Consider the following 22,272-nt stretch of genomic DNA (forward strand, 5'->3'; position numbering starts at 1 on the left):
TTCCCTACAATGGTGGCCTACAATAGGGAAATTCTTCCCTACAATGGTGGCCAGGAGGAAAGTCTATGTACCCCTTACAGTGGTGATCACTGTACAAATAATCTCCTGTTTTAATGAGGCTTACATTGATGATCAGTAGAAGGCGAAGATCAAGCCTGCACTGTTTAATGTTGAGAAAAGCCTTAAAGTTTAGAAAAGCTGCTGAGTGACGTCTGGCAAGCGTGAGCTGGGCTGCTGAAAGAATGATTTCAATGATTCTACTGTAACCTTTGAGAAATAAATTTCTCATCTCAGAGGGCTTCAGTTAAAGATCATTTGCCGCTTGTTAAGAATGAAAGAATATTTGATTGCTCAGAGCCAAGCCACAGGCTCAATTGAATCCAACATGTACAAAATAATCCATTAAAGCATATATTTCACATTTCACACTTCACACTGTACAAGCACAGGCTTCACCTTCCAACTTTTAGTGTGGATTCTTCACATTTCTTTAATAAGTAGTCAACTAATTTAGAAACATTAGAAATTGCATTTGATTCCCAGGATTGTTTCCAATAACATGAATCTTCAAAATTAATATTAAAATAAATCTAATCTCTAAAGGTTTATTATAGAAAGGTCTGTCTGCATTGGTCATGCTTTGGGAATTATAATAGCTTGTGTACTGGATTAATTTCATACTTCTCCATGTCTACAGAAGCCTTTTCTCAGTAAACAAGAATTTGGACTGTTCCTGAACTTTCAAATTGTGTGTGAATAGCTTTGAGGCATGTTTTAGAATTCAAAGCTGAAGAATAAAAGGTAGAATCTTTTTTTTATTCCTCATTTAGCTTGAAAGCAAGAAACAAGATTGGAATCAAGACACTCTGCTGCTATTGTTTCTAGATGAAGAAGTATAGGCTGTTGGTGGTCAGTTCTAGACGTTTGGTACTATTTCATCTTTAAGAAGATTCAGGCAGTTCCCAGGTTCAGGTCATCAGCTCAGCTCCATTTGGTTGCACACAGCACACCCAAACCGTTAGGTCTAATACAGTTTGTAAGGAATTCTCCTGGGTCTCAGTCTATAAAAGGTCTATTTTTTGCTTTGTTTTATTTTAAATTTTTATCCATTAGGGAAGCCTGCGTTCAAACACAACTATGCAGTCATTTTGAAGTGGCCACAAGCCCTTTTTAAACATACATAAATCTGATTTTTTTTTTTCCTGATGCACATCAACTGATTCATTTCCTATGCATCTGAAAGATCATTTGAAGATAGCTTACAATACTGTATTTGTAGAACAAAGCCATTAAAAATCCCTGGAAGAAAATCAGGACTCAAACCACGTTCTTCCTTTTATTTGTAATGTTATCTTACATTGAGACATGCCATTTTTAGAGAAGACCTAATAAACATTCATAATGAACTGTCACAGTTACATTTAAAGAATTATTAACATATAGAAGTCTGCATGAGCAGCTGAACAGTTAGAATCTCAGGACCATTTCACGGGACACTTTTGTATGAAAAATGCTTTTTAGGAACAGGACAAAGGTGAAAAAAATATATTGCATTCAGAGTTCACATAACAGGAATTGACTTGCATGCATAAAAAGAAACACATGGAATCCAAAACAGTGGTCAGTGGTAGGTTACAAATGAACTATTATTTACAGGCTATCTGAAAAGTGAGGTTTTCTCCATAGCCAGAAGAAAAACATTTATAAAAAGGACTTGTAACAAATTCAGTCATAGCCATAGTTGAAGATGCTTTTTTGTGCATGGTATGTGATGTTTAAAGATTTTATTTCAAGTGGAAAACTAGTTCATTTACAAGAAGTGCTGGTTTTTACCTGCCAAGCTACACCAACAAAGGTATTTTTATTATTCTACTGGGTAAAAGGTCCATCCATCACACACTGCAGTATGATTTCTTCTCTATCTAAAGTGTTTGACAGCTTTCAGTTTATTAAACACTCCTCTAAGTTAAAGGGTTCCTAAGATACAGTTAAACTCTTTCCACTTATACATCACAAACAACACAGCCTGGAGTGGTGTAAAGAACTCCGATTGGTAATCAGCTGTGCCAAGATATTGGAAGCTATTGAAGGGTATACTACAGATGTTCATAGAACTGAACAGATATCACCAATTTCAGACTAGTTTGTCTCAGGGCAGCTGACGTTAATACCAAGACCATTGTGAACACAGTTCCGTATTAAATGAGTTAACAAGCTGTAAATAATTGAACAGTAAGTAAAGACTAGAAAGAAATTGCCACTCATTTATCCATGATTTAAGTTGTCCCTGCCCTAGGACAACTATGTGCATATTTTAGAAGCTTTACACTTCAATGGCTGCACTTCTCTTCCTGGTCAACTAATGCTAGACTGAAAGATGAATGAACGAGCACTGTACATACAGTGCCGTTCTGTTCTGTGAACGATGTCAGATGACAGCCTCTGTACATTAGAATTTGAGATGAGCCCTGTGTGCGTAAATAAAATGACAACCTTAAAACATGGATTGGAATGCAACATTCCAATTTTTTGGGGGTTCCTAATGGGTTTCTTTTACCTTTAGAACATAAGGCAGATCCTCACTGTAATTGTCAGAGATTACAAAGTAACCACAGCTAATGTGCCAAGATTTACCCAATAAATGGTTTCTTCTGCCAGGATTAGGAGACAGTATAATAATGTATACAGTAAGTGCCAAGTCACATATCCACGTGCTAATGATACATAAGCCGTAGATTAGATGCATTTAGATAGCAAAGGCTTCACCACATTACATGTTGGAGTGCCTTCCTAAATCATATAACAAAGCTTTTCTCCACCAGCCTTTTACCGGGTATGCTTTTAGCTATGCAGCGTTTTGAAGCAGAGAAAGCCATTCAAGGAATTTGAAGAACAGTAAGAGCAATTCCTTATATTAGATCAGCTCTTTGTTAACCATGGCTCCATTTGCAATATACGGACTAAAATAGCTGTCAACAACTAGTTCTATTTCTTTCTCACAAGAGATAAAATATGTGAAGCACTAGCCTAAAGTAGGAATATATTCCACTAAATGATGACCGATTAAGCAACATACACAACTTAGAAATACAGAGAGTTGCAGCTAAAGGGAGAGAGCTGTGAGAAAGTATCCAGATAAACATCTAAATCAGACTAGGTATCTGTTAAATTTAGGTATTCACTGCTAATCCCTATTATACATAATTACAAAACAGGACAGCAAGGTGGTAAAGCAATAGATTAGAAGCACACAAACACAAATGGAAAATATTTTTTCACATATCCCAGTCACTGAATCCTGTGACAGGAAACTAGTGGGTGCAGGAAAACAAAACGCTAAGATCACATGTATTATTATGTATGGCACCATTCAGTACAGTTATGGGAATCAGATTTCTTTGCATGCACTATAAAATGACACTGAAAGATTGAACCACAAAATTCACAGTTTATAGAGTTTTCCTTCAGGTTACAATTTCTTTAGTTAAATTATATGTTACCTTTATATACATGCCAGGGTTTTACCCACAACAAATAGAAGATATACATGGCTACAGTGAAACATAATAGGAGATTTATTATGACAGGACCTAGTTTAAATTTACAGCTTGAGAATGTTTCGATTTTGTGAAAAAATGAACTATTCCCACTGAACTGAATGTTGATAATGGAATTCATACAAGGGACGGTTCGCCCACAGAATTCATAGACAAGCCTTACACTAATAGCTTATATTCTAAGAGCAATACCACAAAATGAGAACACCAATCTCACTACAGCACCCAATACCTATCTAAAACCAAGAAAATGTATTGGACAACTTGAAATGTTTTCCAATCTAAACAAAAATCTGCAAGTAGAAAGATTAAATAATTTCGATCCGCAATCTCCCATTTCACAACAGGGCTATTTTGCCAATGTGATGCACTAATTCTATACATTCAACAGACTAATCATACCCATAAAAGTCATTAGTTCCATAACAAAGTGGAGTAGAGATTTATTCTGTTGCAACTAAATATGGAATAAATAATAAGGCCTGCTATAGCATAGTTATTGAGAATGCTCACCAACTGGTATGCTGTCTGCAGGCTTAAACAGTTTGATTTGAAGATAGCACATATCCAGGTCACAATTTACTATATCTTACTTCCATTCTTGCACATAAACAGAGATTCGAAGCCAGAGAGTTGGTATGACAGCCAAGCTACGAACAGCTTCTGAAGGAGTGCTCAGGTATTCTTATTCTGCTATATTCATGCCTTGTGCCAATCTATAACTGGAGCTTATTTTTTACATGTTCCTAGTGAACACCCTTACTCCACGTCTCCTTTTCACCTGCCATATGAAAGTGTTGGGGCTTAAAGCTAATGCGCTGCTGTTTAGGTAACTAATAGTTACTAAAAGTAACTAATATTCTCATACTTTATGGTTTATTTTGCACCAAAACTCTATACCTGCTTCAATGCATTTTCAACATTCTTGAACACAATTCTGCTCAAACACATGGGGTTGAGTTGGGGTATATATATATAAATATATATAGATGTCTGTGAGGAAAGTCATGATGGTATGACATAAATGGGCAATTTGACTGGAAGATAAACAAATACATTCAGAGAAAATAATAGACTGAGGTAACTAAATATGTTTACATGGACTTCTTTATAAATGGATAGTGGAATATTTACCAAAGGCCAACACTAGCTAAGTTCACAAACAGCTACCTCCTAATGTGCCCATGGTCTCATCCTATGAACGTATTCTATAAAAGAATGAACCTGTTTTGAAGGAAACCTTTACACAGAAATACAGTAGTATATTATGCTGAATTTTCCTTTAAGGGTGCAAGACCTGGTTCTGACATCTTCATTCTTGCTTTTATAATTACTAAGCCAGAAAATGAATACATATTGGACATTCTGACTTGCTGGCTGTAAAATGACATGGTGATGGCGGATTCTATACTGTAACCCTGACAGATGCTGGGTTACAGATGTTACTGCAGCATGTCTCTGAAGCTACTAAGAATGAAATCATGTTTTACTTTTGCCAATTTAATTATATCCACTGTTATCCTTAATGGATCACTGATTAGAAGCGAAGCTATGTTATTACACTATCCTATGTCCTGAATGTGAAAACCTCACCTCTGTAAATACACACCATCCGATAAATCAGCAATATAAGCAGCTGTATAAATGCAAAGGAAAAAAGTGGTAAAAATCTATACAAGAGTAAATTTAAAAGATACATTTCATTCTCACAAGTAATTTTTTACAGTCATTTAACATTTAAATGTGTTAAGTTTGTTCTTGAGAATAATAGGGTTCAAGGGTTCCTCCTACTGTACACTTGCTTATTTATGTACAGGTAATTTGTTACAAAGAAAGCAAAGCATGCAGGGAGCCTTATATGAACACAGCCACTAACTCATGTTTGGCATCCGATTCAGAGAAAGGCAGATTTCCACCAAGCCTTGGGACACAGTTTTTGCTTTTAGTTCCCTTAAAAAACAAAGGACGTGGACTGCAACTTTTTACGTAGTTTGTAAAAATGAACAGGTATACAATGCCCTAAATAGGTGGCATACTGCTGTACATCTCACATTTGAACATAGCACCCGACTGGAGAACTGTTCAGAAAATTATTTTACTGTTATACCATTGCAATTAGAATTCTAACAAATCCAACTATATTCACAACTCAAATACAGGTTTGTGTTGACGAGCATCCCTTTCACACTTCCAATATAATCATTTGTGAAATTTGCATGTGTTAAAGGAAAAACTGTACAAAGGCAAAAGTAGAATAACAAAAAAATATTTTACTAAAACATAAGATTTACAGATTTCCAAGACAAGCCATACAAAATGGTCACAAGCTTTGGATGGTTTAACACTCAAAGAGAAGTTAGTGATAATTTAATAAGGGGGTCACACTGGATTTACAATTTAATTTTCTCTGTCTTCGGTCAAGCTTGTCTGTCTACAGAAGCGAGCTAGGGGGCCAACATACTACAGAAACACGTTAGCCGTTTTCAAACAATATTAATAATAAAAAGGAGGTATCCGTTTGTTAAAAGGGGAAGAAAACAAAAAGGAAGGATACAGCAACAACCCTAGACTATTTCCATTCACAGTGCTCACACTGAAATCAGGATGCTAAAATGGAAGTTACAGAGGTCTTGCCACCTCTTCATCCTTAAGGAACATGCTGATGATAATCTACAGCCTCTGCTCATGCGGTACAACAGTGAATCAGGACAAGACGTGAGATCTGCTATTGTGCACTTAATCACCAAAGACTGACCATGTCTGGGCTTTTTTTTTTATTCTGTATTTTTTTATTTTTATTATTTTTTTTTTTTTAAGACTGTGTCCATTGAACGCAAAGAAAAATATAAGGAAGAAATCTTGGCAGAACAGAAGAAGTGATGCACACTTGAAGAGCAAGATGAGTTTAAATGTTATTCACGGCGTATAGCCTAGTCCATGCTCTGGCTGCAAGGAAGAGAGGAAACATGTCAGTCGCAATATTACAACACATCAGTTTTTCAAAGCAATTACATTAGGATTAGGTCGCTACATAATTAGAAAATTACTTTCTGGTCATCTAGCAGCACTAGAAGTGGCAGAACCACCACAGTCTTTTCAATATACTATAATGGTGACACTGCAAAAGAGTTGGGACCTGTTCATGGGGTAAAGTTACTGCTTACCGAGTTGCCCCATTTCAACAAACTGCTGTTTATCAAATGCTTAAAAACAGTCCAAGGATAATTTTTTTTTTTAGTGTTGAAGTTGTCTATCACAGGCATTGAAAGAGTATAAGAAGTGAATCATATCAATAATACTTCTTTCTCACAAATATTCACAAAAGGGATTAAACAAAATAATTGTGAATAAAGAGCTTAGCAGACAAGTATAAAGCATTCCTATTTAAGTATAATAAAGACATCTCTATAGACATCTATAATAAAACATCTCAGCAGAAACAAAACTGCTAAAACTGCTAGCCATCCTCTTCTTAAAACAGTACATTTGTTTAGTCAACAAACCATTTGGGGTTTAGGTTTGGAGACTTCGATGCCATATGTATAAAGATTACTGCAGAATTATTAGGTATAAGAATTGCTGATGGTAAAATCAACAAGGTGACTAAATTATAAAGTCAATGCAAGTGCTTAAGATGTATAAACTAAGAGGTTTTCAAGGCAAAACACAACATAACTTAAATTGCCTAAAATGAAAGTCACGTAGCAAGGCAATAGTCAATATGTGGCTCTGATAAAACTGAAATATGCATTTGTGCTAGTATACCTGTCTCTATAGCTTGGGCTTCATTTGTCTTCCACTGCTCAGCTACATCATTTGCTAATGGATCATCTGGATTGGGTGCGCTTAACAAAGCCTGAATTGATAGAAGCACTGTACGGATCTGCAGAGCTGGAGACCATTTATCTATAGACAGATAAGAGAAAAGACAGACTGTCAAAGATATAAAGAAATACCACAAGCTTTGCATACACCAATGGTGAAGGAGCCAAATATTGTACGTGTCAAGACAATTTCCTGAAACATTTGTAATAAATCTGATTTTTTTTTTCAATGAGTATCCCAAACAGAACAGACATGAGCACTAGATGCTGCAGGTTTCACATAACAGAAACACTGTAAGGTGGGTGCTGGAGGAGGGATCCTACTATGGAAAGACCCATGTGGGATTTCACTTGACAAAGACCAGGAAGATGCTACTGTGCACACTGACAACATGATTTTCCTCAATTTAAAAGTTTTCTTTGCTATTTTTTATTCCAGTATTAATCTTTTAAAGCCCAACTCTGAACACAATGAGTTATGGAGGAAACCATGTATGTAGTCTGCTTTAAAAAAAAAAACTATTGAACACAAAACTGTACGCTGTAACATCATCACAAACTGTGGATTGTGAATGGCAAAACACAGGGAAGGAGGCAAAACAGTAGATCTGGTGTCCCACAATTGCCTCTCTGATATGGGGGGAGCTGGAAGTACAGCTATGTTATGAGGCGCTAAATATAGCATTCAGCATAGTTTTCATCATACGAGTGATGTGTTCACCCAAGCCCTTTTAGCCGGGCGCACCACGCCGCACTTTCCAGCAACCACCCGGCTGTATTTGGGTGGCTACTGATGAGTTGGGTTACAATACAGGGGCTTCCACCTGCCTTCAATTTCTTCACACCCAGCTTAAAAAAATTTCGGGGTGGATCACTGCAATATTAGGGTATTCAAAACTATAAAAATCAAGGTATCCAAAGTTTAGGCTTCTTTTAAGATCGTTTTTTTGTTATTTCTTTAATCAATAATATAACTGTTATATTGGACAGCAATTTAGTGCTTAAGACATGTAAAGTGGTAAAATATCACTGTGCCCGGTCTCAATTACAAGACCGGGTAAACTAATCCAACCGACATGCACAATAGCAATGCGTGTTAAAAATAAATTTCAGGCCGACAAAGTAAAAACCACCACTAAAAATGTGAGGCAGTCAATAAAAAAAAAAGGTTTTGAAATACTTGTAAAATACAGGTTCTGCCTCTCGTGCTAGTGAGGTGACCCCAAGCAAGGAAAGAGAAGGTGCTCTAGGTCAGAGGTCCCCAGCCTCCTCTTAGGGGGGGGGGGGCGCTCCGGCCAGAGCCGTGGACCACGTCTTCCAGTCCAGTCAAATAAAGTCATGAATCTAAATACTTGATTAAAGGAGTGACTCATCCCCCAGTAATGGCCCAAGGTATTCTTTCATGAAGCCCAATGGGAATTGCATCACATCATTCTTCCCTGGCAGTGGCACTATGAAGGTGGAACATGATATAACAAAAGAACCAAACGATGTATCACCACTGACTGAGTGAAGGTTTAGAATTTAGTGTATTTAAAGAAAAGAGCAATCAGTTGTAATATTTTTTAGGATTAGTGTTACCTTTCAATATATCTAGACATATTCTTCCCAACTTGTCTACATTTGGATGATAGATTTTGGTCATGAAGCGTACTTTAGGAGCAGCCATTGGGTACTCTTCAGGAAGGAATAATTCCAGTTTAAATGTCCCTCCTTCAAAAGGTGAATCCTGTGGACCTGCAATTGCAACATGGAAATACCGTGCATTGCTATCATCTGGTTCAGCTTTTATGCCAGGAACTGGTTCTGCCATAAGGCGCTGGGTTTCCTGTAAAACAAGAGCAAACCTAAATTACACAACTATATGTTATGTGCTTGATGGCTTAGATAATCAAAGTATTCAAACATTTTTATCAATTCATCAGCAGACTTCTCGGTTATCTAGAAGTATTTAAATTAGATACAGCCACATAACTAACATTTCAGCAATGGTGTACTTTATAGAACATTTATCATGAAATCTGTCAGAGTTAGAACTAACCATTTATAAGAATCTATATATGAGACACAACATGGGACATAAAGAGCTGGGAAACAACTCCACTACATCCCAACTACAGATGACAAATAAGAGATGGAAAACTGAAATACTGGGGACACAGGTCTTACTACACAGTGCATGAACTGCTTACAGCCCTAGATTATAGCCTACATAAATATGTTACCTTTAAATTGGAGTCATCAAAGCAAAGATGTTTTTGTTTTTCTACTACAGAAGTGTTTACTTGTTAATTTGTTTTTCAACATAATTTATAAAAGTAGACGTATGATTTCCGCATGCCACACCACGCAACTATCTCTCTGTCCAGCCACTGAGAGCTGTGCATGTGCAGTATACGTTATAAAAAATTGCAAACAGGTAGGTAAATGTTTTTGCAGAAGAGACATAAAATGTCCCTCTGCATTAAAGAACCTGCTTGATCACAGTTTTTTTTTTTTTTTTTAAAGATTTCAGTTAATTTATCCACTTTAGATGCCAACAAACCATCGTCACTGTGGCACAAACCAGCTTCATGCCCTACCACCACAACTGCTTCTTGCATAAAATATATCAGTAACTAGAAGTTTTACACAGCTACCAACAACATTCAAACATGCCTTTTATGTGAAACCATGAATGGGCTAAAAAACACAAAATAGCGTGGTGCTACTGCTTCCAACTATAACTACAAAGTACACAAAACATACTCCATGTGCTAGTAAGTATTGCTCACAGTAGGATCCCACTGCTGTGTACACACCAAAGCTTACTTTTGTGAAAGCATTTCCTATTTCCAGTGTCTTGAGGTCACCAAATATTACATTCACTGGCTTTGTGAAGTCACCGCCAGGAAATAGAAACTACTTTTATGAAACTAAGATATAGCACATACACTGTGTGGATTCTACAAGCAGCATTTCTCCGTTGTGCATTATTATGCGTACTAAACATGTAGGTGTATTTCTAATAAAGGTAAAACAACAGCTTACTATGTAGGATTTTATTATCTATTGCCAGGAAATGACTATGGAATTTTTGTCATTTTCAATCAAAGTGGATATTCTTCTCATCTGGGGGGATAGAGAGCATGTGTTCCATTAAACTGGGTGAATTCCATCCTACAGAAAATATTAGAGAGTCTCCTAAAAGAGCCAGAATATTAAATAGATAAAAATGAATAGGTGGGTGTTAAAGATATGCAAAGATGAGTGAGGAAATACATTTTTTAGGTGTAGCATTATAGGGGGTAGAACTACACTTTGTTATGGTTATTAGTGAATATTCATTAAAAAAAATTTCATCTTTATACAAACAGCTTAGAAAATTGGGATAGACAAAAGGGGCATGGGAGAGTTTCTACTAGATGTACAGATTGTAGAATGACACAGAACTAATTAGGGTAAGTTGAGGGAACTTTCTGAACTTAGCACAGCCGTAGTGTTAGATGAACCGCATTAACTGTCCACCAAGTGAATTGCTATTTAACCAACACTTTGAATCTATTTATTGAGCCTGGAAGGAAATAACATACATTTCTTTGTGCATGCAAGTTTGTATCAACAAAAAGGAACATTTACAGATGCTATTGGTTGAACATTACAGGCCTGATATGTTAACATTCAGGTTGATAATGGCTCCCATCATACATATCACACATCATGACTGACGCACATCATCCGTAATCCACTTCTACTTATCGAAGAAGCATGTCAAGCACTCAAGTAGCAAAGGATATTATGCTGGAGAAGAAAACCCTGGCTTGCTTCCTAGTTCTCACAAGTGACCTCAAAGCACAAGATAATGGAGTCGGCCCATATTAGGCTGGCCATATAAATACTTCCAAAGCACAATCTACTGAACGTACACAATATAAGTACCGTATTTTTCGGCGTATAAGACGCTCCGGCCTATAAGACGCACCCAATTTTAAACGAGAAAAACCTAGAAAAAAAAGATTCTGAACAAAATACTAAAAAATCACTCTGTGTCAATGTATCGCCTTCTAATCACGCGCTGCAGCCGGGAGGAGAGCGAGGAGAAGAAGAAGCCCACAGCATCGCGGGATCGCGGTATCGGGTGAGTATGATTTTTTTTTATTATATTTAACATGTATTCGGTGTATAAGACGCACCCACTTTTCCCCCCCAGTTTTGGTGAAGAAAAAGTGCGTCTTATACGCCGAAAAATATGGTATTTTTCTTTCCCTTTCAAATTTGTTTCAGTTCCCATAACAGCAAAAGTCAAACACAGAACTAACATACCCAGTCATAATTTAGGGGAAAAAAAATCCATGTGATTAAAATGAATCTGGCCAAAACTAAAAAAAAAAAAAAAATCAGGCGATAATTTTTCTGCAAGCACTTAGTAGTGTATAAATGTGTAATGGTGTATAAGTGTTAGTCTTCCAATCAATCATTGAACAAGACTACCGGAGCCCCAAACCAGGTTGTACCTGCAGCAATACCTCATCAGAGTCAAATGTAAGCCCCAATAACTGTCATTTAATTGCCAAATGTACAGGCTTTGGTATTTTTTACCTAAAGTGGACCTTTACTCAAAATAAAAAGTCACCAGAAGCCAATTGACAAAAGGGACATGCAAAAATATATTCCTGGCTCCTGGTGGCTTTTGCTTTATCTCAAAATTTTACAGTGCATGCACCATGTATGTAGAGCTGGGCACCTCTGCACAGCCTGCTACTCGAGGCCACTGACCACCCACTGGCTGAATAGAACTGCTGTCTTCTTAGAAGTCTGCTGGGAGTTGGCGGCCAAGTTGGCACCTTCCTCTGATGTGGCAAAGACAGGTCCTGGACTTGTCATTGCTGCAGGGCAGCTGTAAAAAAAAGGAAGTGTGTGCCGTAATCACAAGTATGCTGTGCAAAATTGGAGAATATGGCAGAAGCTCACCATCCACCAACAAATTTACTTCCTCTTTAATTTACAGAAAAAGCACCAGATGGAGGTACAGGTTTAATCCTAATTTAGGCAGAACTGCGGACCCCATGCCAATTTTGGGCCAATGATTCAAGGTGCTTTGTAAAAAATGCAACACATACCAGGAAATTGCAGAACTTAACTTAGCAAGGTAACTGATGTACACCGGTGATGGTGTACATTACCCTGGTACACTGTTACGGACCGAATTGTAAACAATATGCTAAAATAATAGGAGGTATATTTAAAATAATTCCTCGGTCAATTTGGCTGTATTTTTGTGCACAGCCATTCGAGTCTGCACAGCTTGTTTCAATGCATGTTAAAATTCAAATTTTCTTTGCCACCTAGTAGCAAATTATCAAAAGAGCACAGCAGTAACATAGTAAAAGCTATATGTTCTAGCGAATAAAGGGGCAAATCCAGGTTGAATTGACAGGGGAGTAATTACATTCCCTTTAAAGGAAGCCCATAATGAGGAAGTAAGAAGACTTCAACTTTTAACTATTCTTTCCTTTCCTGGCTGCTTTGTGGATTAAGTGACTTCAGTACAAAGATCACCAGGTGGTCAGCAAAAGCAGTCATTTTCTCTGCAGGTTTCCTCAAAAGCATACCAGCTTTTTAACTACACATTTGTGTTTTTACTTGCAGCATAAGAAAAAAATACCAATATTTTAATTAGGTATCTTAACTGTTGTTCCCAGCAAAATGGCCAGACCCATATTATTGTACTATTTTATATATATTATACCCATCCATTATACTTTAAATCTGAACTAATATCGTGAATTCTGGATAGTTCTATTAACTTGGCTCTTCACAGGGAATGATGGTTGTTGCAGACAAGATAACTGTTCAAGTTAAGATAGCAGCTAATCACTGCGCCATCCACCCACGATGAAGATAACTGTGTGATAATTAGCTGAACACTGTAGCTGTATGTTCATTTTGGGTCAGTGATTTAGAAGGTATTTAAGGCAGAGGATCAGAACACCAACCAGGCAAGCAGGATTTGTTACAATGAGGTCAGAAACTGCAGCTCACATTATTTCTCACTAGGAATAGGACTGCCTTAACTAAGGCACAGAAATGGCAGCTTACAAAGCAGCAGTGAAGGGGTTAAATCCAATAAATGGACTATATAAGCCCCATCCTAAGGACATGCACCCAAAACCTTTTTAAAAGCCTACTAAGCAAAATGTGTAGGAGGAGTGGGTAAATTCAGCACATTTGCATTTCTAGTCAGTACAAACAATAGACAGCTCTGTGGTGATATTGCGATTGAACACTACAAAAAAATAATTAACATCAACTTTACAGGACAGTAGTACAGGGGGCCGCTCTACTGCCTGGTTAGGCCATATCCTGTTTAAAGGGAAAGCTGTACATTTCAGTGGAAAAAACATTTAGTTGCCTATAACTAAAACTGTAGTCACTGTAGTCAACTTTGTTTGTTTACACAGCAATTAGAGGTCCTTCCTACCTTAATAACCAAACTCTCCCCTCTGCATGTTGAAATATCAGAATACTGAAGAATGCAACATACAAATGCAAGCATAATGAGGTTTTTTATATTCTATCACCCAAGTTTATCCTCAAATAACTTTGCTGATAGAATTGCCAAAAGGACGTTTTCAGAAAAACAAATGATGATAATGCAGGTATGTTCGCTGTTTTGCAAAGGTCAAAAAAGGATTTGATGATTGCAGCGGATATATGTATGTATATATACACACACGGATATATATATATATTATATATATATATATATATATATATATATATATATATATACACACATACACACACATTATATATAATATATATCTATATACACAATCACTTCATTTCAAGGGCTCAAAGGTAATTGGACAATTGACTCAAAGGCTATTTCATGGGCTGTTGTGGGCAATTCCTTTATGTCATTATCAATTAAGCAGAAAAAAAAGCAAAGGCAGAGAGAATGTTTGACATGCCTACGGTAAAGCTACTTATATGTTAGAAATTTTTTGACCCTGGCGGGGCCAGCATTTGCAGGCTTTAATAAGCAAATGTAGCATGTTTTGAAAAAAAAATTAAAAGGCTTCCAAGATCATTCAGAAATTATTGCAGGTGCTTTAACCTCACTCTGCCCTATTTTTGACCTGCATTTAACCTACTTTTATTGATTTGCATAGACTTGTATTGGGACTGAAGCAATTCAAATACATTGTACTTAAAGCGTACCTAAAATCAACACTTTTACTTTACATAGAAGGGTAGATAACCCTTCTATGCAAGGTAAAAGTTTTTTTTTCTTTTATTTTAGTGCAACACTCGCCTAGACGGTCAAGACTAACCCCCCTAGTGGTAATCCTGAGTGTCTCGGGGTGGATTTTACATGCAAAAAGTGGTAATCCCGAGTCATACTCGGGGTCACTTTTAAAAAAAAAAAAACCCACTTACCTTGCTCTATCGCTCTGCCCCGGCGTCCTGCTGGTCCCCGCAAGTCCTGGGGACACGTCCTGCTCCTCCAATCTCCAGCCGCGAAGTGCAGAGACAAGATCTACAGGGTTTCCTGTTACGTCGGTACGTGCGTCAGTGAGGGCGGGAGGATTGGTGGGAAATTCAAAAATTTTGTATTGAATTCAATACAAAAGGGCTGTATTGAGTCTAAAACAAAAAAAAAATATTCATATAATATATATAGTAATATATATATTATATGTGCTACTATACCAGGGGAAAAATTTTTGACTCAGGGGTCACAATCCAGAAAAAAAATTTGACAGAGGGGCCAGGCCAATGGGAGAGTGGGCGGGGTAATGCCATAATGACACCACTGAACGTGACATCATGATGGCATAACCCCGCCCAGTCTCCCATCGCAGATCTAAGCCTGCGATGGGAGAGTGGGCGGGTTGTGTGCCGTGAGACAGCCTGCCCACTCTTCCATCGCAAGGTCAGAGCCTGCAAAGGGAAAGTGGACGCGCTTTGTCACTGCACACAACCCGCCCACTCTTCCATCGCAGGCTTAGATCCAGGGGACGTGTTCTATGGCTCTGGCCAGGGCACCGCCACCCAACGGGGTCCTTCTCCTGAAACATGCTGTTTGCCCATGTCTGTACTATACAGTTACATTACATGTTTAAATATTTTTTTTACCAGATTTTTGTGTTTTGTTATTTAAAGTTTATTATTAAATATCATTGAGTTATGCCTAAGAATTACAGCCTACAATGAAAAATAAATTTCCATGCAAAAAATTGTACCGCTTTTTGCATGGAAATTTGGACAGAATTAGACTGCTAGGGAGGTTAATAGGAGCGCAGAGCCTCCCCGGATACCTACGTCACGAATCCCAGGAGGCTCTGGCTGCTCCTTTCGCAGATGCCCGAGAACGGCTCTCTCTTTGTTTCTCCTGCACAGCAGCTACGTCTCCAGGTGTCGCACCTGTGCAGTGTAAGAGCGGGTAATGAAGAAAGAAGACTGAAGAGGACAGAAGTAAAGACCGAAGTTGGCGGCAACCAGCGCTGACGAAGAGGAATTTCAAGACGACACGGGACCAGATCGAGGAAAGGACCAGCACCATCAAGGGATTTGCAGGATTAAAGGTAAATGTGATTAAGGAGTCAAACTGAATGAGATCACAGCTATGCTGCAGCCAATTAGGTTTCACAACTCAGTACTTCTGAAAACATTTCTTTGCTGCATCCTCTGGGCGGCTATGTTAATAATAAAGTGCAAAACTCTCACTCTCTGAAATGAAGTGTGTGTGACCTTTCTAAATACAGATGGGGTCATATCTGCCTGCCCTTAAGATGACTGATCATCATGACCCACAGCTAAGAGAAACATTTTCAAACAGGTAGGTAAATCTCCCTGTTCGATAATGAAAGCTTCCAATACACTAGGCCAAATATTCCTAAACTTTTTAAAGCAAAACTAAACTCAAAATAAAATAAAAAAACTTCAATCCCACAGATCAGTAGGTTTCTTCGTTTGGGTCCCGCATCATCCTGGTATGCCCCTTCAGCCCGGCCACAGGTGTCCTCTGCGCCAGGAGCCAACATCTTTTTACGGGTTCCTATTCCTACAGCACCCAATCTCGCACAATGCATGCGTGAGATCAGCATGTTTTCCATTAAAGAAAGGGCTCCTTCTGCGCATGACTAAGAAGGAACACATGCAGAAAGAGCAGCCAAGCGTCTCTGGGGATGTGTGATGTAGGTATCCCAGGAAGCTTTGCGCTCCCATTCTGTCTTGAGCATTGCGGCGATCAAGATGGAAAGGGGAGGTGCTGCACAATTTTTGTCTTTTTAAAATAAAGGAGTGTTAAAAAAATTACATTTTTTCCTTAAGGAGGTGCTAAACTCAAAATCTACCAAAACACAAAAAATCCACTTACCTTCAACCTCGCAGGGCAGTCCCATCCATATGGAGGTCTATTCCATCAGGTCCTGCGTTGACCCAGCATCCATCTTCGGGGCGGCGCTCCTGGCTCTGTCATCTTCTTCATACCCAGGAGCGAGATCAGGTGACGTAGATGGGAAAAAAACCTGCCGATCTCACTGCGCGGTGCTACACCCTGAATGGATGAATTGGAAGAATGAATGGGAGCACAGAGCTTCCTGGGATAGCTATGTCACGCAGCCCGGGAGGCTCTTGGGTGCTCCTTCTGCGCATGCCTGAGCGACTGGGCATACGTAGAAAGAAAGATTTTGTAAAAAGGGAAAAAATTGCATGCATGTGCAGTGAGATTGGCAAGTTCCCCCCCCCCAAACTACATCACCCGATCTTGCTCCTGCGTCGGGTGATGTAGAACCCGGAAAAAAGAAGATGGCGATGCCTAGCACGCCGGCCCGAAGACAGATGCTGGGATGACGCGGGCCCCAATGGAAGACACCTTTGGACCGATTGACTTCACTGCGGGATTGAAGGCAAGTGTATTTTTTTGTTTTGGGCACTTTTGAGTTTACTTCCTCTTTAATAATTGTTGTTCAGCATAAACAATAACCGACTGCTGGATAATCACTCATTATGACAATCTCCAGTTTTTAGGTGAAACAAATGATCCAACCTCATGGTTTACTTCTGGAGATTCCACTCATCCATTATAGTGTTCAATCAAGACATTTTTTTAAGCCGGGTACAAAAAATTGTAGGTGGGTGGCAGCTCCTGCTGTATTGTGGCCCGACTCTTTAGTAACCACCCAAAAAAAACTGGGTGGTTACTGAAAATTGCCTGGTAGTCCGCCAAGCAAAAAGGGTCTGGGGGGTACACTGCATTATTATGTGCAGATGTCAAAAAACAATGAATGATCTTGCAAAACCACACTTACATGGCGCTGCACACACACAAGATTCTCATCCAATATTGTCCCTAAGCCAAATATTGGACGAGAACCATTGCACGTGTGTACGTAACCTTAACAAAGACCAAATAAAAAAACAAACAAACATATAAACATTACAGACAGCAGGGGTTGGGCTTGTACTTTGAAATTGGCCTAGCCTAGACTGTTTGTTATCACCGACATGAAAAAGGATCCCAATAATCACAGGACTTGCACAAAACTGGGTCCACTGTCCTCGGTTATGTACGGCCCGCATCAATAATAGGATACAGATAGGAGTCATTAAAAATAAATGCATGCATCTCTCTCAGTTCAGTTGTCTTATGCAAACAGTCCAAATACCTTTGTGACACGAACCATTTTATAATGAAAACTTTTGTTTTTTCATTTTTTTTCTTGAATTTGAAGGGGAGGACCCCTCCCCTTCCATCTTTACTGCAACGCATGTCACATATTCCAGGAGGCTGTTCCTTCTGTCTGAAATCAGGTATGTGCAGAAGGGGCTTTCCTGAAATGGGGGGAAAAAAAAGTGCAGAGCTTATGCATGCGCAGTGAGAAGGCACGTCACCCAGTCTTCCCCTATGCAGTGTGAGAGCAGGTGACGTCATCGGGAGAAGAAAGAAGATGACAACAGCCGTTGTCCAGACCGTGCTGTGAAAAAGAAGGAAGACGGGATGGCACCGGACCAACAGCTTTACTGCTATAAAGGATTTTCTTTAATGAAAGTTCTACTTTAAAACGTACTTAAACTCAGAATTTTTACTGTACATAAAAGGGGTAGACAACCCTTTTATTATATTTTTTTGATAGACTCTAGACCAAGGGTGTCAAACTCAAATACACAGAGGGCCGAAATTAAAAACTTAAACCAAGTCAGGGCCAAACTTTTTTGAAAAAATTGAGGAAGTTTACTACTTCATCCATAACTAACAAAAACAAACCTCTCTACACACACTTTAGGTTTGAAAAGACTCATTTCTATCTATCCATGCAGGCTGTGTGTTGTTCATCCTCATCACAAGTCTGTCTTACACTAAACATTACACTATGCAAGTCTCCAATGGATTGAAACAAACACAATGCCCCTGGTAGTCAGACACCATGTGATCATTGCCTAGGCTTTGTGTCACATGATGGGTGTACAGGAATAATGTCTATGTATTGCATGTATTGAAAATGATGATGTGAGGTGGTAACGTGGGTGGGTGGGCCAGATGTAGTTCGTTTTTGGAATTCTTTGGGGAGCCAAAAAAGAGGGCCAGATTTAGCCCGCAGGGTAGAGTGTCACACCTCTAGCTCTAGACAATAAAGAATGAATGGGAGGGCAGAGCCTCCTGGGATACCTACTTCACGCATCCCCAAGATCAGAGCATACACAGAAGAAGCCCTTTCATCAATAGGGAAAAAAAATGCTGATCTCATTCCTGCGCAGTGAGATCGGCAAGTTTTTCCCAATCTATGTCACCTCGCGCCAGCACAGAGTGAGATCGGGTGAAGCAGGAAGAAGAACGTGGAAGAGAGAAGACTGCTCGTGGCCAAAGAGATACTGGCACAACATTGGACCTGATGGAAGAAACATCTGAATGGATGGACTAATCTGCAGGATTGAAGGTAAGTGTGAATTTTTTTGTTTTGGGTTTACTTACGCTTTAAATGCAGGTACTTGCGGAAAGTTTACAGATATTATTTTAAGGTGCTTTTGAATTGCTTTAAGTGCATTCTACATTCCTATATTCATGTATTGGAAATAAAAACCTTACTGAAGCACACAAAAACCCATGGGGACTGACTAAGGCATGCGCAGGGATCTGTGTGTCACTCAAAGGGGGAAGAAACTTCTCGCAGAGTGACGCCACAACCGAGCACTCTCCCATCGCAGGCCTGAGTCCTTCTCCTGACCCCGCTGGGGGCACATCACCAAAATGTTCTCATGGACCACCGGTTGGTGACGGCTGTTCTGGGGGCCCCGGTGGAATGACCTCCCCCATGCCTGGAGTTACCTCATCCTGACCTGACCCAGGTGGCCAATGAATTAGCGGCTCCCACAATGGAGGAGGGGAAGTGTAAAATAAGAAATGTGAGCTGACAGATAAATGTCATTACAGTGACAGGTGCCGGGTGACAATTATATTTAGGTTTTATTGCTGTAGTAATGTGTGCCAGGGCTGTAATATCTGACACAGCGTTCAGTCCTCACATTTACAGTATGAATAGATCGTCATTTATAGGGATTTGTACACAGGCCCAGCGTTCATTATACATCCGCAGTGATGTCCGCCATTGTCCGGCAGGGATGCGGCACCCGGCTATGGGCTGCAGGGCGGGATGTCTCAGGCGGGGTGGGTGTGGCCCCGTATTACATTCAATGAACATAGAAGGCCTGTGGATGGAGCTGAACCATCCGTCTCTCGGGACTGGCGCTCAGTACGCTGCGGGGAGCCCCAATTGTACGGCAGGCCAGTCCGGACTTCCTCCTTCTCACCCAGCCAAAGCAGCAGCGAGCAGGCCGCCCCGCTCCCCGGCCGGCTGCTATATTAGAGGAGAGCGGAGGACAGGAGCCTTCCGCCATACCGCCTGCTACCCGCAGTACACGGACCCCGCCACACAGCCATTCAACCATTGGCACATTTACCTTGACGATTCTGCGGGGAAGCCCGGCCATCTTGTCTTATAGCGAATACAGCCTCGACTCACTCTGCGTGCCGCCGGATCCTCCTGTCACGCACAAGTGAGAGCGCGACTCCGCTTCCGACTACGTCATCATGGCGCCCTAGAGGATGTCGGGAAACGTAGTTCTGACTGAGTGCTGCTGCATTATTTGCTGATGATGTAACCAGGCCTGGAAAATGCAGGCTCAGCACCCAGGAGAAGCTGGGAGGGCACTAATCAGGGTCGCTACTTCCCATTCGGCCCCCTTATCTCACTCCTGATACATATGTGAAAGATACAGGGCTGGGTTTGTGTGGGTTTCCTTCCACACCCCAAGAAAACTTGCAGTTAGGTTCATTTGCTACCCCTCAAAAATGACCCTAGATCATATTAGAGACATGTGACTATGGTGGGGACATTAGATTGTGAGCCCTTTGAGGGACAGCTAGTGACATGACTATAGACTTTGTACAGCGCTGCGTAATATGATGGCACTATATAAATACTGTAATAATAATAATGTTATAATAGCAATTTTGTTAGTGCTGGCAACCTCAGCTATACAAGGGGTGATCCATCGAAAACCATTAGCCCTTTATTTTACTTTCTGATTTTTACATTGTCGGTAAGTAATTAATTGTCTAAAAGCGGTTATCCTAAATGAAGTACTAAACGTTATTTTAAAACGCCCATAGACCGGCATTGTGGCTGTGATTAAACTAAAAAGTGACTGCAGCAAAGGAGAAACAAACGCCTCTGATGTCTATTATAGCCGATGGCATTCACCAATACCAATGCAACAAATGGCATATAGTGATCTAAATGTGATCAAACCTGATAAAATACTGCAAGAGGGAAACTGCAAAAGGTGGTTGAAAAGTGGTGATTTTTTCAGATGATCAAAACTTTTGTAAATGGGGAAAACAATAAAATGGTATTTGATAAATGACCTTGGTTTGATTGCTTCCTTTTTAGTATCAGTATGATGATGCAGCAAACCAATCAAGATTCTGCAGCCTTTCAACCACAAGGTACAATATTCATTTTGCAAAACGGTAGTTTCACTGCCACGATTCTGCTGCCGATTGGCCTTTCACATGGCTTAAATTTACAAAGAAAACTGGTAAATGTTGCTGCCACCTCATCGAAAAATGAAATAGTTATTATCAGAATCATGATAATGTCCAGGTCTTTTGCCTAAGCAACAAGCATTGTAGTGTTGGTAGGGACGGGACATAGCTCATGTATACCCGTTTTATTTATTTCTATAGCGTATTTGGTCATTTTCCATATGTTTTTGTCTCTTCACAGCCAGAAAGATGTGTAAAGTTTCAAATTAAATATCTTATGTTCCTTCATCAATTTAGCCTTTGTCACCTCTAACCCTCCAAACTGCACAATGAATTAGCATTATTGTTATTATTATTAATAATAATAATAAACAGGATTTATATAGTGCCAATGTATCATGCAGCACTGTAAATTAAATAGGGGTTGCAAATGCCAGACATTGACACAGAAGGAGGAGAGATTGTCACTTAGCAGGTACATTAACAAAGAAAGATAATTTAGAAAAATGAACTAGTAGAGGTTTTAGTATAATAAGAATGATTGGCCAACATTATAATTTGACAGGTGAACAGTAAAAATATTTATTTTAACCATGAAACCATGGTTAAATATTTTAACCATTGAAAGGTACAGGAAAAATGGTTAGCCTAAGATAACCCTTTCCAATACTTGCAAGCTTCAGGTTTTGCTAGTGTCATTGGAGGATGGACATCCATTCCTTCTCGGTTATTAAAAAAACAAACATTTTCATTTTTTTTCCTCAGACAAGACTCTTCTCTACATTGCTGCTGGAGGTTTCTCTCCTTCGCAGTACCTGTTCAGCACAGTCATTTTTAGCTTGGCTTCTAAACCATACTG

The 22,272-nt window shown here is 39.4% G+C and overlaps 1 protein-coding gene across 1 annotated transcript; it reads right to left on the reverse strand.

Moving 5' to 3' along the window:
- Positions 1-1,323: 1,323 nt before the first annotated feature.
- UBE2N (ubiquitin conjugating enzyme E2 N) lies at positions 1,324-20,474 on the reverse strand. The gene is made up of 4 exons (XM_072401252.1): positions 20,327-20,474; positions 8,963-9,209; positions 7,323-7,463; positions 1,324-6,503 (listed from the first exon to the last, which is right to left on the reverse strand). The coding sequence occupies exons 1-4, from the start codon at positions 20,354-20,356 to the stop codon at positions 6,463-6,465; spliced, it is 459 nt and encodes a 152-aa protein (XP_072257353.1). The 5' UTR covers positions 20,357-20,474; the 3' UTR covers positions 1,324-6,462.
- Between the last annotated feature and the right edge of the window lie 1,798 nt (positions 20,475-22,272).

The sequence above is a fragment of the Pyxicephalus adspersus genome, chromosome 2, assembly GCF_032062135.1.
Source record: "Pyxicephalus adspersus chromosome 2, UCB_Pads_2.0, whole genome shotgun sequence".
Taxonomy (NCBI): Eukaryota; Metazoa; Chordata; class Amphibia; order Anura; family Pyxicephalidae; genus Pyxicephalus; species Pyxicephalus adspersus.

What these genes read in the sequence shown, in the direction of transcription:
- UBE2N (XM_072401252.1), bottom strand. Translation starts at nt 20,356, where the DNA reads ATGGCCGGGCTTCCCCGCAGAATCGTCAAG. An exon ending in TTCCCCGCAGAATCGTCAAG is followed by an intron (nt 9,210 to 20,326) that starts GTAAATGTGCCA and finishes CTTGTTTTACAG; the next exon opens with GAAACCCAGCGCCTTATGGC. An exon ending in ATGTCTAGATATATTGAAAG is followed by an intron (nt 7,464 to 8,962) that starts GTAACACTAATC and finishes ATCTGTCTATAG; the next exon opens with ATAAATGGTCTCCAGCTCTG.